The sequence below is a fragment of the Schistocerca gregaria genome, chromosome 1 (genome assembly GCF_023897955.1).
Source record: "Schistocerca gregaria isolate iqSchGreg1 chromosome 1, iqSchGreg1.2, whole genome shotgun sequence".
In the NCBI taxonomy this organism is placed as follows: domain Eukaryota; kingdom Metazoa; phylum Arthropoda; class Insecta; order Orthoptera; family Acrididae; genus Schistocerca; species Schistocerca gregaria.
In genome coordinates, this window is record NC_064920.1 from 522,565,868 (window position 1) to 522,583,850 (window position 17,983).

At 37.9% G+C, this 17,983-nt stretch overlaps 1 protein-coding gene and 1 long non-coding RNA gene across 5 annotated transcripts in view; one reads left to right on the plus strand and one right to left on the minus strand.

The window, feature by feature from the left end:
• The window catches only part of LOC126354919 (uncharacterized), a 514,129-nt gene that overhangs the window by 477,339 nt on the left and 18,807 nt on the right, over positions 1-17,983 (plus strand). For all 4 annotated transcript variants that reach the window (XM_050005014.1, XM_050005024.1, XM_050005027.1 and 1 more), the window contains one exon: positions 2,038-2,186. In XM_050005014.1, the coding sequence (XP_049860971.1) occupies positions 2,038-2,186 (149 nt within the window). The remainder of the gene's footprint in view (positions 1-2,037; positions 2,187-17,983) is intronic.
• LOC126354961 (uncharacterized) lies at positions 1,466-17,118 on the minus strand. Its single transcript, XR_007565420.1, has 2 exons — positions 16,149-17,118; positions 1,466-1,942 (listed from the first exon to the last, which is right to left on the minus strand). It is a non-coding gene; the product is annotated as an uncharacterized LOC126354961 (long non-coding RNA).

A 17,983-nucleotide genomic window follows, 5' to 3' on the forward strand; every position in this document is an offset into this window, starting at 1 on the left:
TATTTGAATACACATGCCTATACCAGTTTCTTTGTATATAACAGATGTATGTACTTTTCATTTCATGTAAAGAGGGAGAGTTCAAGTTCTATGTCATCCACTCCAAGTCGTCGGTATGGGGGGGGGGGGGGGGGGGGGGCGGAGGGCGCTCCCTGAAGAAATTTGTACATTTTAAGATGCATGACGTCCCACTAGCCAAATCTGACAGGATGTCCTTTGCATTATTTTCTGCCTTGGAGTTGCCTCAGTTTTGGGCCCACTGAGTCAGTATGCTTTCCAAACTAATACATGTTATCTCAGGGATATGCAAACTCAATCTGTTGCATGCAGGGAAACCCATGTTATGAGTGTCCTCAGCAAATGAAAATGAATATTTCCAAAGGGTAGGCTCAAGATGGCTCCTCTTGATGGCAGACCCAGTAAATGTCATCTGCACATGCTACAACTAGAGATGGCTAAGTGACACACAGTGGTTAGAACCACAAGGACATGGCCTAATAATAAATGGGACCCATTGTGAAATATCTGGTCCCTCTTGTTGGCTGCCTGCCACCAATACCAGAAAGACATCCTTAAATACCTCATATTCACTATTCTATCTTCCCAGTCCTCATTTTTAAAATGTTATCAGAGAAACCCTGACCTATCTGAGCACTTCCCCAGCTCAACACTTCTTGCCTCCCTGGACCAAATGTTACCCACCCAGATGAGAGATTTTGATCGAACAACTACTTGGTAATATAGGACAATAATATTACATTGAATATCAGCACTGACTCACCACATGACAAACTTCCATGCCAGTCACATTTTGCTAATAACAAATGCTGTTTGTTGCTATCTCAAGCATAGATTCAACACATCCTATCTCTACAGACCTTCCACCTGCAGCCCTATACCAATAGTTTTGCCTCTTATGAGGAAGTGTTGGGAACTAGCGTATCAGTTAAGTTGTGAATGTACTTCTGTAAATAATGTGAGTCCAAGACTCGATAAAATGTGCCTGAACTGAACTGTGAAATGTCAAAGGGCCAAATTCATATAAGAGATGAATAGTGGAATGGTGTGAGTCAAAGGCAAGCGCTCATTGCTGTTAGAATACCAGTTGCCACAGCATGCTAGTGGTGCATTAAGCAGCCATCCGCCTAGGAGCTACAGCATGCGTGTGCAGTTGATGACCAATGAAATTACTGTAACCGGAGATGCTTTGGCATGTGGCATGTGTGACGTACATGATGGCCACTCAACAATGTACCCTCACTGGCACATACAAATACTGGCCATCGAGCCAGGTGGGGCATTGAATCCGCAGATCACTGAGTGAGTGGGTGTCTGTTAAAGGGTTGGCTTCTGTCCTGAGGCCTCCATCACTCACCTGACATCCTGATAGGACCACCTACCTGGAAGTTCAGCAGCAGCAAATGACTTGCAAATAATTAGGTAACATGTAGAAGAAGGAAATATATTGTAGGAGCATGTGTCTAGAAACACTTTATTTTCATGTTACAGCTAATTTTCTATAACTCTTCATTAAACATTAAACATGTGAAACACACAGGAACAGAGCATACATGAAATTTTTTCTTATTTGAAATTACAAAAATATCCACTTTCAGCAGTGATACAAGCATCAAGCTGCCTTTGCACTGAATACTAGATACAGTGGTGTATTCCAGGAGTACTGAATGTAGTTCTTCAAAATATGGACTAAAACTTTCTGCATCTTGCACTGAAATTATGCGTATGTACTGACAAACATAAAGTAGGCCAGTCCACAGGTGATAATGTTCATGTGCATAAAGGTGAATCAACTTTCATCACACTAGGCAATATGTAATGCTATTCTGCAAATCACAGTAATGCATATTTTAATGACAGCTTTTGTCAACAAACTTTTCTCGTTGGCAGTGCTTTCTTGAATTCAAAGCAAAGGGAGGTCGTTCTGAAATGTAAGGAAACAAATAGTAGAAAATAAGTAAACTTTTTGGTAACAATAGGAAGTAATTGTTGGTAATCTGACTTTTTTTCTACCTGCAGGTTGTCAAAAATCGGATGAGAATTATAGAATTTTTGAGGAACTTTGATCGCCACAATCAACAATGTATCTCAAAGGCAAACTTTGCTCGGGGTTTGGATCCATTAGGATTGCAACTTACTCCAACAGAAGTTGAAACACTTGCTGAAGTGTGAGTACAAAAATGAATAAAACAAATTTCCAGCATAAAGTGTATGTTTGTCTGCTACAAGAGTGTATTTAAATGTAAGTCATAAGGGATCATTCACCTAAAGACTTGCTAGCAATTTAAAATAGCAATTAGTCATAACAGTTTGTATTTGTTAACTAAACTGGACATATTACTAAGCATAAGAGCAAAGCAATTAAATCATTGTTGTACACACTGTGAAACCTGAATCTCATAATTGGATGATCTGAGAGGAAACTATCACAAAGATTGGTCTCCCACGACAGTATTTGTTTTCATCCACTGTTTAGCAACAGAAACGTTAGCACAACCATTTCAAGAAATTGTTATACTGTCAGTGTTTCCGTCACCATGATAAAATGAATGTGTGACTATTCTGTTTGGTTCGATGAGTTCAACGACATAATGATAACTTTAATTGTGAAATTTACTGAAACACTGTCAAGAGTCTATCATATTGGATAATATCATTATTTATTATTGCCATTATTTAGTTAACTGAACTGATAATGTTGCTGAGTATTTTATAAAGTAGTCTCAAAACTGAAAGGTTTAATGCAATATTTTTGTTGTCAGACACTTGAACCATATCATCAACACACTAATGAAAAGAAATGCAGTCACTATCATCTGGTCCTGTACAAAAACTATTGAGAAGCAAGTGAACTCCACCTTAATCTGCTGCTTGTAGCGATTCTGGCTTCATCAGAAAATGTGTTGACATTGCTTGTACTGTGTATCAGATATACAGGGTATAAATGAAGTCAGGGATCACTTTCAATTATTTATTGCACAAGAACCAAACATTGTACAGATATCATTTTGAAGAGAAACCCAGAAAGTTTTTTTTCATGTATACCGCCACAGCGTAGTTTGGTAATTTGCTGATAGTCGGCACTAGTTGCAAACATGGCGAGTCCAGGTGCGGAGCGAGCTTTCAGTGTGTTGGAGTTCAACAAAAACAAGTGTGCTACAGCTGTTCAACGGAAGTTTAGAGCCAAGTACGGTAAGAAGCCACCAACAAGGAAGGCCCTTTACCACTGGCACAACAAATTAATTATAACGGGTTGCTTGTGCCTGGCAAAGAGAAGCGGATGTCCCAGTGTGTGTGTGTGTGTGTGTGTCACACATCCCGTGAACTCGAAATAGCTCCAATAACAGTGTGAAAAGACATGCAACTGAAGCTGTCTACGAAACCATTCAAATTGGAACTAGTGCAGAAGCTCAATGATGACAACTAAGAAAAGCGTTTTGAGTTTTGTTCGTAGTTGCAACAACTGAATGAGGATGGGGATGGCACTGTTGATCGCTTAATTTTTAGCAACGAAGCCACTTTTCACACTAATGGGAAACTGAACAGGCCTAATTGTCGAAACTGGGGTACAAAGCAGTCACACGAATGCATTGAATTTGTGCGTAATTGCCCAAAGGTAAAAGTTTTTTGTGCCTTGTCACATCAAAAACTGTACATGCCATTCTTCTTTGCCGAGAGCATGTTCACTGGATATTCCTACTCTTGGACATGTTGCAGAAAAGACTGATGCCTCAAATGCAATCGGACTCTCCATTAATCTTCCATCAGGATGGGGCACCACCCCATTTTCATTGTGAAGTTTGTGGGTTCCTGAACATGAGCTGCTGCATTGATGTATCGGCCGTGCTACAGAACGGGACAGCTGTTTAATGAAATAGACTCCCCGATCACCAGATCTCACTCCGTGTGACTTTTTCCTGTGGGGACACATTAAAGATCTGGTGTATGTATCACCTCTACTACGTGATGTAGCATAGCTCCGGGAGAGAACACAGGAAGCGACTGCCACAGTAGACAATGCTATGCTGGGACAGGTATGGCAAGAATTCGATTACCGTATTGATGTCTGCTGTGTCACTCATGGTTGGCATATTGAATGTTTGTAACAATAATAATAATAATAATAAACTTTCAGAGTTTATCTTCAAAATGCAATATGTATGACCTCTGTACAATGTTTAGTTCTTGTGCAATAAATAATTGAAAGTGTTTCCCGACTTTATGTACACCCTGTATAACATCTGTGTCTTTGCATTACTGTTGCCTCAAGCATCTTATGCTGCATTATGTCCAAGATGTATGCCAAGTAATACATTAATGTTGTAAATATAAAAAATCAGAATATTAAATTACAATATGCATTAGAGAAATATGCATAGTATTTAAATTTAACAGCCATAAAATAAAAGCCCACTGAGGATGCTGCAACTGCGGTGAAACATGTATGGGATAAAAAACAAAATTGTGTTTTGCTAAAGGTGGACCCCATCCAGAAACATATGTACTGTTAAAGCAAACACGGACAAAAGAGCTTCAGTTCCAAGACGATTATGCATAGTATATGTTGTGTTATTTATGAACATATGTTGAGGTGTAGAACAAATCACACATTAGTTTTATAAGGAAGAGAGTTTAAAAGTACACAAAACAAACATTGTTCAGTTAATATCACACATTAGTACTTTTTATGTGAGTGTTCTTATGACTAACAACTGTGGGTATTAAACTTAATCATGTGCAGAAGAAAGTGAAATCATGAAACAGGTTGCTCATGGACATCATGCTAGGGGTTTGAACTTCCACAAATGTTTAAAAACAAAATAAGAGATTACCTTATTAGTGACTCCTGCAATTTATCTGAATACTTATGCTAAAGAAAGTAAATTTTGTGTAACTCTAATAATTATATTAGATATATGCTAATTTTGCCAGTAAATGTACAGCTGATAGTAGTCTGCTAATAAATGCTTTGTTTGAAGTATTAGCCAATAACAACAGCTGAGCAGTATTGAAGGAAGAGTGATGACTTTTTTCAAAGTAGCTATTTTCTACTAACATACATATATACAGAAATCTATGAATAATTAGCATAATTATCAGTTTAAATAGAATAGTAATAGTCATTAAATTTTGGGCTTGCTTCTGCCTATTAATATGTAATTGGACTTGTTCCACATCTCTTCATGATGGGATTAACAGAACACAATGTGTGAATGAGTGAGTTATTGCAAGATTCTCCTTTAATTCTGAAGAGAATGAAATATATGCTTACTAAGTATATCTTAATTTTTTGTGACTGTATTTGTATGTGTTTTTCACCAAGAATGATAATTAATTGTACAGGAAGTCACCCAATTAATTAGATTATTGCAATATTTTCTCAGTGACTGACTTTGTAAATGGATGGTTTCACTGCACTGAGTATAACAATTTTGTAAAGTTTCCTGGCCAAGATATAAATCTCATAACTTTAAGGAAGTCTCTTTTTTTTCAAAATTTTTGTACATAGTATCCTATAATTAAAATATTAATAAGTTACAGTCAGAATCAACTTGCATCTAACAGTTTGTGAGGAAGGCCAGTGTTCACTCTGTCTGCTTGCTGGGGGGGGGGGGGGGGGGGGGGTCTTATCCGAGATGTGGAGGAGGCCCTGCCGGCGGCGATAGAGAGCACTGGGTGCACCCGACTGCAAATTGTTGCTCATGTCGGCACCAATGACTCTTGCCGTCTGGGATCAGAGGTCATCCTCAGTTCATACAGGCGGTTGGCGGAGTTAGTGAAGGCGAATGGCGGAGTTAGTGAAGGTGGAAAGCCTCGCTTGCGGGGTGGGATCTGAGCTAACTATCTGTAGTATTGTTCCCGGAACTGATCACGGTCCTCTGGTTTGGAGCCGAGTGGAAGGCTTAAACCAGAGGCTAAGATGATTCTGCGGAGATCTGGGGTGCAAATTTCTCGACCTCCGCTATTGGGTGGAGAAATGTAGGGTCCCCCTGAATAGGTCAGGTGTGCACTACACGCAAGAAGTGGCTACAAGGGTAGCAGAGTACATGTAGCGTGCACATGTGGGTTTTTTAAGTTTGAGAATTCCCTCCCTAGGCCCGACAAGATGCCTCCTTGACACGTCTAGGTAGGAGCAGGTAAAATTCAACAGGGAATAACAATATTAATGTGCTAATAGTAGACTGCAGGAGCGTCTTTTAGAAAGGTCCCAGAACTGCTCTCATTAATAAACGGTCACAATGCCCACATACTACTAGGGACAGAAAGTTGGCTGAAACCAAATGTAAACAGTAATGAAATTCTAAACTCAGATTGGGATGTATACTGCAGAGACAGGCTGGACAGTGAAGGGGGAGGCGTGTTTATAGTGATAAGAAGTGCAATAGTATTGAAGGAAATTGACGGAGATCCGAAATGTGAAATAATTTGGCTGAAGGTAACGGTTAAAGCAGGCTCAGACATGGTAATTGGATGCCTCTGTAGCCCCCCTGGCTCAGCATCTGTTGTGGCTGAGCACCTGAAGGATAATTTGGAAAATATTTCGAGTAGGTTTCCCCACCATGTTATAGTTCTGGGTGGAGATTTTAGTTTGCTAGATATAGACTGGGAGACTCAAATGTTCATAACGAGTGGCAGGGACAAAGAATCCAGTGAAATTTTTTAAAGTGCTTTATCTGAAAACTTTCTTGAGCAGTTAAACAGTGAACCGACTCGTGGCGATAACATATTAGACCTTCTGATGACAAACTGACCCGAACTATTTGAAACGGTTAACGCAGAACAGGAAATCAGCGATCATAAAGCGGTTACTGCATCAACGATTTCAGCTGTAAATAGAAATATTAAAAAAGGTAGGAAAATTTTTCTGTTTAGCAAAAGTGACAAAAAGCAGATTACAGAGTACCTAATGGCTCAACACAAAAGTTTTTTCTCAAGTACAGATAGTGTTTAGAATCAGTGGACAAAGTTCAAAACCATCGTACAATATGTGTTAGATGAGTATGTGCCAAGCAAGATCGTAAGAGATGGTAAAGAGCCACCGTGGTACAACAACCGAGTTAGAAAACTGCTGCGGAAGCAAAGGGAACTTCACAGCAAACATAAACATAGCCAAAGCCTTGCAGACAAACAAAAATTACGTGAAGCGAAATGTAGTGTGAGGAGGGCTATGCGAGAGGCATTCAATGAATTTGAAAGTAAAGTTCTATGTACTGACTTGACAGAAAATCCTAATAAATTTTGGTCTTATGTCAAAGCGGTAGGTGGACCAAAATAAAATGTCCAGACAGTCTGTGACCAAAATGGTACTGAAACAGAGGATGACAGACTAAAGGCTGAAATACTAAATGTCTTTTTCCAAAGCTGTTTCACAGAGGAAGACTGCACTGTAGTTCCTTCTCTAGATTGTCGCACAGATGACAAAATGGTAGATATTGCAATAGACGACAGAGGGATAGAGAAACAATTAAAATCGCTCAAAAGAGGAAAGGCCGCTGAACCTGATGGGATACCAGTTTGATTTTACATAGAGAACACGAAGGAACTTGCCCCCCTTCTTGCAGCGGTGTACCATAGGTCTCTTGAAGAGTGTAGCATTCCAAAGGATTGGAAAAGGGCACAGGTCATCCCTGTTTCCAAGAGGGGACGTTGAACAGATGTGTAGAACTATAGACCTATATCTCTAACGTCGATCAGTTGTAGAATTTTGGAACACATATTATGTTTGAGTATAATGACTTTTCTGGAGACTAGAAATCTACTCTGTAGGAATAAGCATGGGTTTCGAAAAAAACGATCATGTGAAACCCAGCTCGCGCTATTCGTTCACGAGACTCAGAGGGCCATAGACACGGGTTCCTAGGTAGATGCCGTGTTTCTTGACTTCCGCACGGCGTTCGATACAATTCCCCACAGTTGTTTAATGAACAAAGTAAGAGCATATCGGCTATCATGAAGTTCACTGAGGCTTTTTGTGGATGATGTTGTGGTATATCGAGAGGTTGTAACAATGGAAAATTGTACTGAAATGCAGGAGGATCTGCAGCGAATTGACGCATGGTGCAGGGAATGACAATTGAATCTCAATGTAGACAAGTGTAATGTGCTGTGAATACATAGAAAGAAAGATCCCTTATCATTTAGCTACAACATAGCAGGTCAGCAACTGGAAGCAGTTAATTCCATAAATTATCTGGGAGTACGCATCAGGAGTGATTTAAAATGGAATGATCATATAAAGTTGATCTTCAGTAAAGCAGATGCCAGACTGAGATTCATTGGAAGACTCCTAAGGAAATGCAATCCGAAAACAAAGGAAGTAGGTTACAGTACGCTTGTTTGCGCACTGCTTGAATACTGCTCAGCAGTGTGGGGTCCATACCAGATAGGGTTGATAGAAGTGATAGAGAAGATCTAATGGAGAGCAGTGCGCTTTGTTACAGGATCATTTAGTAATCGCAGAAGCCTTACGGAGATGATAGATAAACTCCGGTGGAAGACTCTGCAGGAGAGACGCTCAGTAGCTTTGTTGAAGTTTAAAGAACATACCTTAGGAGTCAAGCAGTATATTGCTCCCTCCTACGTATATCTCGCGAAGAGACCATGAGGATAAAATCAGAGAGATTAGAGCTCACATAGAGGTATACCAACAATCCTTCATTCCATGAACAATACAAGACTGGCATAGAAGGGAGAACCAATAGAGATACTCAAGGTACCCTCCGCCACACACTGTCAGCTGGCTTCCGGAGTATGGATGTAGATATGACACAGAATGATCACTGGAAGTAAAGCAGGTGGCATGTTTTGGTTAATTGGTAAGATACTGGGCAAAAGCAGTCTACAAAGCGGACTGCCTACAAAATAGAAATTTGATAAGGACTACGAGTGTAGGGTGTTTTCCCTTTGGTTGACACAGTGCATCGCTTGTGACACTTGGTGAGAACCTAGTGGTGCAAGTTCAGTTAGTCTCCGGTACGTCTGGAACTCACTCATGTTCTATGCATGTGATGTTGTGTAAATGTTTGCAAGTTATGAAATAAATTTTGTTTTTATTCTGCAATTCTGAGTGCATGTTATTTACTGTGGTTGATGAAATGCAATTTTTATTGACAAATATCACCTTAGACTCTCAAGCACTGAAAACCAGTCAGACATTATTAAAAATCTCAAAACCACTCTAGTAATAAGGGTCTGCAAGTTCCAGGATGAACACATTCAACACAAGTGAACCAATGAGCAAATGGATGTTAAAGCACTGTCCAATTATTGGTGTCACATTTGTGCTACTGTTGATAAGTTGGAAATGATAAACACAATATTACACCATAACTGACTTAACCAGCTGCTGTAGAAATAGCAAACAAGATCCACCACATACTTTAAAAAAAAAAAAAAAAAAAAAAAAAAAAAAAAAAAAAAAAAAAAAAAAAAAAAAATGTACAGTGACGCTATCCCAAGATGATGTCACCATGGCTGCAGCCTCTGCTGTTAGGGAATACCAACTAATACCTTTGAGCAATTCTAGACTTTGCAACACAGCCTGGACTCATTCAAATAACATGTTACCATGAAGGAAGACAAGAGGCCACCTTCCTGCGGTTACTGTGACAATAAAAAACAGTATATTAAACAATGCTCATCCATGTACTTGCATCAAAGTTGCTTTGGTGCGTGGGCTATGATGTGTGTCATACTTTGCATTTACCCAAATTAAAATGGTGGGGGTGGGCTCTAAGAAAGCTTTTAAGTGCCTCCTGGCCAACACACACCACACCACTGGCAGCACTGATGATAACAACAACATACTTGCCACTATGCCAGCTGTTAAAACAAAGTGTCAATCACATGTTGGTTTTAAATGAGTGGTTGTTAGCAAACAACAAGAAACATGGGCACTGCTCCCTACATGGTCAGCCTAACTGCACAAACCAAGCTAGTGTTTTTAAAGGTTCCTAACAACCGTATGTAAGTGAAAAACAATTGTCTCATATATATCTGGTGGACTGTGGCTCCAATATGAACGTCTAACCAACAAAATAAAGAGATTCAGGGGTGCACATGGCTTAACACAGCTAAAAGTTCACATATTTCCACATACAGTGAATGTAAAACTACGCTGGACCTGGGTTTCCATTGGCCATTGGAATGGAATTTTGGGCTGGCAGATAAATCTGAACCAATGTAAGCTGCCAATTTCTTACATCATTAAGGGCTGGAAATCAACCTACATGCAGCACAGCTTTAGATGGGGACTGCAATGAATATGGGCCAGTGGTATGGTTTAAAGAAAAAAAAAATGTAGAAGACCTTTCGCAGATAAAGAATGACTGCTGTATTTTGAAATACAAGCTAAACCCCATAAAGAAAAATTATATGACGAAAACTAAGAACTGAAATTCAAATTGCATTCCATAAAAAGCTGCAAAAATGGAAGTAAAAAATTGGAAAATGAAAGAGCTTATGCCTGAAACGTTTTTGAGGACCGCAATGTGAAATCTCTGACCAATTCATAGACACCAATACGGCATAGCAGCAACGAGCACAACACATTGCACCACATCATGATCACACCTGGCCCACCTGTGTTGTAACTTGTAACATAAATAACAGAGCATCCCTTCAATCAGTGGATATATTTTACAGTTTGAGTTCAGTACAAGTGTCGCAAACATATTATACAGTCAAAAGGAACAAATAACAAGAATAATCTGGTACAAAAGCAAATAGTTTTGTACATAGAGACAGTCCATGCATAGTACTATGAGTGAGGACAGGAAGGGCTGAGCAGCTAGTGGCACCACATAAAAAGACTGCAGACATCCTGAAGTCATCTCTCTGGTGGCCAAGTCCCATGGTAGCAGCATCAGCAAAACAGTCACAATGGTGACCAGCCAGTGTTATCGATGGCTTTCTATTCCACCAGAGTGGGTGGTAGCCTGTATACTTCGGCCTTTGGGGAGCAAAGAGGAACATTGTGTGGTGTGGCCCCATGTGCGGTAGGATGCCGAGGGGTGTGCCAGATAAGAGCAATGTCCGTGGAAGCATTAGAGGCTCGTGCAGTCTTTGCCAGCTCTTGATCAGCCCACAAAGGGGTGAACAGTAAAATGCCAACCTTAACAGTAAGAGAAGAGAAGCACTTTAATTACCTCTGACGTGAGTGATTAAAATATTCAGTATCTGAAGTTGTGATTATAGTTGGAAAGTGGTAATAGTGAATTTGGAATCATACCATCCGAGCAACTTAATAATTTGGGCCTCCACCATTCACAAATTCGAAGACAAGTGAAACTAGAAGATTTCAGTCACAGTTGATAAAAGTTCAAATAATAACTTAGCTGCCCCATATGATGAGGTACTCAACTCTGATATCCTTGGGGGTTGTTGCTTCAGAAAGTGACCTCTTCAGAGGATGCTGACATGAGGAAAGAAAGGAATTTCAGATAAGGATGGGAAGGTAGACCTATTTCAGTAACCCCCCCCCCCCCCCTCTCAAAGATGCTTTACTAATCAAAAGTTAGTGAAATGCTGTTCTACAATCCTGAAGGTGGAATGTAGACAGAATGTAGACAATTTGGAAAAGAATTACAGTCCAGTACCCAGAAGTATACTATCAAATATAGGTGTAACACCAAAAATAGTGAGGTACAGGTAGTTTCAAGCACCAAAAACAGTAAGTCGTTAAATTATATAATAGAAATGATGGGTAATATGAGTAACACCCAAAACATATGAAATTATGAAGGCATAGCCTTAATAGTGTGTAACACTTTAGAAACAAACAATAAAAATTTATAGTGGTATGAGGTACCAATTAGAACAAAACATCCTTAAAGCATATATGAAATACTCGCAAGATGTGAATCAAAACAAAGTTCAAAACCATGTAACATAGGATTCCTGTCTAAGTAATACAAGATACATTTTTACATTCAGTTTGAAATTTCATTTTCCTACGTAAGTTATTTCTTCTGATGGGATCTCCATCCTTTACGGTCCAGTATGGCATTCTGGGTAATTCTGTCTTTTAAATACCTGTAACCACACCCTTCATAAGTTTCCACCCTAATGGATGACATCTCATATGATAAACAAAAGTTTCTGTCATTTGTGTTCATTTACAAAAACGATTTTCTGTTTAGCTCATTTTCACTTCAGGCAGCAGTTCTTGAAATGGGTCATTTCACCACAAAACTAGACAACACATGTAGTAGAAATAATCTGAGACCAAGACCCTGACTTCACTCCAACTTCAGTACCTGTTAAAACATTTAACACAACACTCCAAGAACTAGGTGAGTCCCCCATTGACAAGAGAAAACTAACATCTAGGCATTACGCCAAATCAAAAGTGAAGAAAATCTCATCAATGACACATAAACTTTTTGTTGCTCCTGAAACTTCTTCATCAGATACTGATACTGATACTGATGAATCCGTTCTTGAAAATCTTAAAAGAAACTTTAAAAATTCTATAAGTAGAGAAAAAAAACTAATGATTCTTACAAGTTTACCTGAAAAGTGGAGTGTCAGGAAAATAATGAGGGAATTTAATGCATCTAATTACATTGTTCGGCAATCAAAAAAATTTTGAAAGAGAAAGGATTCATGGAAGGTCCAAACCCCAAACCAGGGAAGTGTTTACCAACAGAAACTGTCAAAACTGTACATTCATATTATGAAAATGATGAAGTTAGCAGGGCAATGCCAGGTATTAAAGATTGTGTGACAATTACAGAAACAAGTGGAAATAAAACAAAAATAACAAAAAGACTTATTTTGTGTAACCTTAAAGAAGCTTACAAGCATTTTAAAGACAAGTTTCCTAACATAAAAATAGGTTTTTCTAAATTTGTGGAGTTGAGACCAAAACATTGTGTATTAGCTGGCCAGAGTGGCGCACACACACTGTCTGCGTATGCACAACTCACCAAAACATAAAATTAATGATAGAAAACGCCAGACTAAATACAATAACAAACAGCAGCTTAAACAATTATAAGCAGTGCATTGCAAAACTGCTTTGCAGCCCATCATCAGTTGATTGCAACATGGGAAACTGTGCATACTGCCCAGGATAAACTGTCACATGTAAAATTTTAAAAGACTCTTTTCATGAAAACTTAGTTGTGACAGTGGATGTCAGTTGACAAATGTAATCTGGAAATTGTTCAGAAAACTTCTGAAGAATTCATAGATTTATTTTGTAGTAAGATGTCGGCTTTGATTCGGCATGACTTCATTGCCAAGCAACAACAAACATTCCTTAACTCTACAAGAGAAAACCTTATGGAATCTGAATTTGTTGTCATATGTGATTTTTCAGAAAATTACAGTATAGTTCTACAGTATGAAGCTCAGAGTTTCCACTGGACAAGACAACAGATTACCATTCATCCTTTTGTTATATATTACAAACAGGAAGACAAAATTGAGCATACGAGCTTTGTCATTGTTTCTGATTGCCTGGAGCACAATACAACTGTGGTTTACACCTTTCAAAAGAAGCTAATTTCATATCTAACAAATAAATTTCAAAAGATTCCAAAAAACATATACTATTATTCTGACAGTTCTGTCGCTCAGTATGAAAATAAGAAAAACTTCCTGAACCTCTGCCTTCATGAGGAAGACTTCAACATAAAACCTGAGTGGCACTTTTCACCCACAGCACATGGAAAAGGGCCTTCTGATGGAGTAGGGGGTTCAGTAAAGAGACTGGCAGCTCGTGCAAGTTTGCAAAGGCCATACCAAAATCAGATCCAAACCGCACGAGATCTATTTGAGTGGGCAGTAGATAATATCACAAATGTTGATTTTGCATATTCAACTCAAGAAGACTACACTGCTTCACAAATATTCTTAAAAAGCCGACTTGAAGAGGCATTGACAATCAAAGGAACACAGCAATTTCACACTTCCATTCCCAACACTACATCAAAATTAATAGTCAAATACTTCTCAGGTGATAGGCAGAGTTGGGAGAGGGAAGTAACTACATCACCAGACAAATTGGAGTTGCAAGATGTATCAGGCTATGTCACCACTGTATGTGGCAGAAACTGGTGGCTTGGGTACATTTTAGAAAAAAAACGAAGAACTTGATGAAGTGAAAATAACTTTTCTTCATCCATGTGGACCAGCTAAGTCATTCTCTTATCCTGCACATGCAGATGTCCTGTGGGTGTCAGTTGTGGATGTTCTCACAAAAGTGAATCCATTTACTCCGACAGGGAAAACATACATTCTTAATGAAAGTGATGTAAACCAAATCCAGTCAGCTTTATTAAAATGTAATATGTGAAGTTCCAAGACAATTTATTGGGAAACTGCTTTCAACTATAAACTTAATTTTTGTCTCAGGTTAGTGTTAATGTATATCTAATAGAAAGTTGTTTCAAAGTTATTGTTAGTACCCACTGTGTTAAATTTAGCTATATACAGATACCTGTTACTCAAAAACAAGCAAACCATATTTAATTTGTTTAATAGTTTCATTTCAAACATGATGGACCAGAACTATTATGTAAATACTTGTACTTATTCATACTTTATTTCAGTTTATAGTTAGATGCTCAATTTCTCGTTTTTCTTACATCAGTTAATATACTGTTAGTGACGTTGTATGAAATTAAAATAAGCAATCAACTTAATTACAAAATATGCTGATTAGTTTTGGTTTAATAAGGTGATGTTTTGATATTTCTAATACTTTTTTACTTACCTTTCAGTATATTTTAAAGAAATTCCTGTTTGTTAAAGGTCAATTTGGTCAAACTAGGGCCGTTAGTGAAAAACAAGAGTCCAGAATATTTTTTTTTTTAACAATGAACCCATCATCATCCTAGATTTATATTTTGCCATGTGATCTACAATAGTATGAAGTAGTTATGGAAATATCTTGAAAATTTTCAATTATGTACTTTTTGTAAAAAAATTAAAATTAAATCAAAATATTAATTAGTATTTTGAAAAAGGTTATTAATTAGAAGCTATATTTTGTTGTATATCCCTGGAAAGAGCATGCAAAATGACACCTTTCCCAGTTCTCTAGCTCAATTAGGCAGCTCCTAGGACAATTTAAAAAAAGTCCATTAACACATTTTTGGCTGGTTTTTTAAAAGTTTACATAGCCATATTTCAGGAATGGTTTGAGATAAAAAAAATTCAAATTTGGTATTTTTCTTAGTCTCAGTGCCCACTATAAGTACACCAACTGAGCAAAATCTAAGACGGTGAGGTAAAATAGATGTGTTGATTTGACATGGAATGACTCGAATGATGCAGAGTGGTCAGAGATTCCTAGCTCTAAGCAAAATTTATGGACATCTTCAAATACATAGTTGGTTAGGATATTATCAATACAGGTGGCTGACTGTGCATTTACCCTAGTGACTTGCTTTAAGTTTACTTTTCTATGTCAGGGAATTTGGACACATCATTGATTTCACCTAGGACATTAATATTGAAGTCAGCAGCTATTACAACCTTTTTTCCTTTTCCTTTGTTTAGATTTTCAAGGAGGCACTGAAATTTGGCCAGTAAAAGCTTCAATTCCAGTTTTCTCTGGTACTCTGTAAATAGAAATTACTATCATATTTCGGTCCCTTAACTCGATACAGCAGCTCTCGAATATACTATCTTCATTCAAATGATTAAAATCATTTCTTACTAAATATTTTATATCAGAATGAGTAAATATGCAAGAGTCTCCACGTGGTTCCGCACGTCTACAAAAGCTGTTTGCTACTTCAAAATTATATATTTTGTTAGGAATTAGAATATTGTCACATGTAAACCAATGTTCATTGTGGTAAATAACATTGATATTTTTACACTCTGAGAGTATGATTTGTAATTAATCCATTTTATGACTTTTGTTTTGAAGGTCGTCACTGAGACCGTTCATATTTTTTTGTATTATGTAGGTACAGTCTTTCTCATGTATGGTTTCAAGCAGTGTTTTCTTTCTTGGGTATCATTTCGGTCTTGCCATTCTTGTTATCAAACACTGTTTCTCTTCCCCATCATTCAATATAAGTTTCCCCCATTATTCAGAATTTTACAAGTACCAGCGAACATTTTACTAAGAATTTTTTATCCTAATCTGTTTAAATGCAGACCATCCTTACCCGAACATTTATTGCTTAAGAACTTATTTGGATTTACATACTCGGCTCCCATAGCGTTACAGCTTTCGTTTATACTGTTTATTCTCGCCATATAACTATCACTCACTACAATTCTAGACATTTCTGGCAGATCGAATTAAATTTTTTGTTTCATTTCCAATGTCCTCTTCAGTGTTGCTTCTAAGGGAATTTTTACCTACGTGGAAGATCCCCTTTTAATTCTTCCAAGATGCCTCTGCTGAACCATCCTGCGAGTTTGAAATGTTAAAATGTTTCTTCAATTGATGGGTCTTGATACCTGGGTAAACGTTTATTGTGGAATTTGACACAGACACAATTTTGAGCAGAGAATCGCCTACAACAAGGAAATCACTGTTTACGTACTGTTTTACGTTACTGAGGCGCTTTGAGTTCTTTCTTCTGTATATTGCACTTGTCCACTTATATTTATGTGGAGTTTTTGTGATTTCTGCGCGCTAGATTTTTCGTAGGTGTTGCAGGCGCGTAGTTTTGAACAGATGTATCAATCCGCGTGTTTTTTATGTTATTTTCGTCATTCGCCCCGGCTATTTCACAAAAACATTTTCTTCCGCTTTTCCGGTTGCAGTTTTCTTGCTTATGCACTGATAGTTCTGCTATTAAACTGTGAATGTCGCTGCGTAGGATTTTGATAATTTCTTCCTGTGAGCTCTCGGTGGAAACTAGTTTCGCTTTTTCGTCCAGCAAAACAGTCTAGGCGTGAACAGTGAATAGCGTCGCTAACAAATTTTAAGCATATCTTCGCACACCTTTCATGCATCCAAAAGTTGCATTTAACAAACAGAATTCCTCTTATAACCCGTTTCCGACACTTTTTACACGATGCACTATTTAATTTTTGCCTATTCACGAGCGTTGTGTCACTACACTTTTCAGTAGGCGCCATCTTTACTTATGGAAGCCATCATGCAACCAGAAAATCATACAGCAGCTTTGCTTCAGAAAAAAAGATACTGTGTGTTTACCATAGTTTTCTGTTTGTACACAGACAATTTTGCCTCCAATCCCCCCTCGCCCCATCCACCCTGTACCCCATCCACATCTCACACTCCTCCCACTTGATCCTACTTTGTGAAATTCCTATGTAAATGCCCCAAGTGCTCCGTCACATGACTTGGTCCTGCATAGAGTTTAAAAAGACTGATGATCTCGTACTCTGTCCCAGTCTTATCTAGCAACTAAGAGTTGTTTGTGGTACTACCTCGCATGAATGGATAAATGATTTAAATAAACTTCTAATGTTCGATCACATATTCAGGTTGGGGAGTCTAAAATCTATCCTGTGACATGCTCCCTACTCTCTGTATCCCTGAACATCTATTACACTAGTGGATTTTGTTTTTAAAAACTCATTATTGGATTATAAAGTTTCAATTGGTTCTATTTAGGATACTGATCACTTTATTGTAAATCACCTTTTCTATTGGTTTTGGAAAGACAAAACAGAAATTGACTAAGAATTTTGTATTTTCTGTTTAACACTTTTCTGTCTAACATGGATTTCCTAAACTACTTTCATTCTTCTTGGAAAGATACTAAATTGACTTACACAGTTAAATACTGGAAACAGATGTTGAGAAATACTTTCTATGCACTTGTTAAGGTGCTGATGGTTAGTCTGTCTTGTCCTTCACTGACAGAGTTTTAATGAGTTTTCTTATTTCTTTGTTACCAGTAGGAGAAAGCACATTCCATACTCAGAGTGACAATTCTTGAAACTGCAATGAAGTATTTTGTCATTGATGGTTTACAAAATGAAGAAAAATAATTATTAGAATTTTTTGTGTTTCATGTCG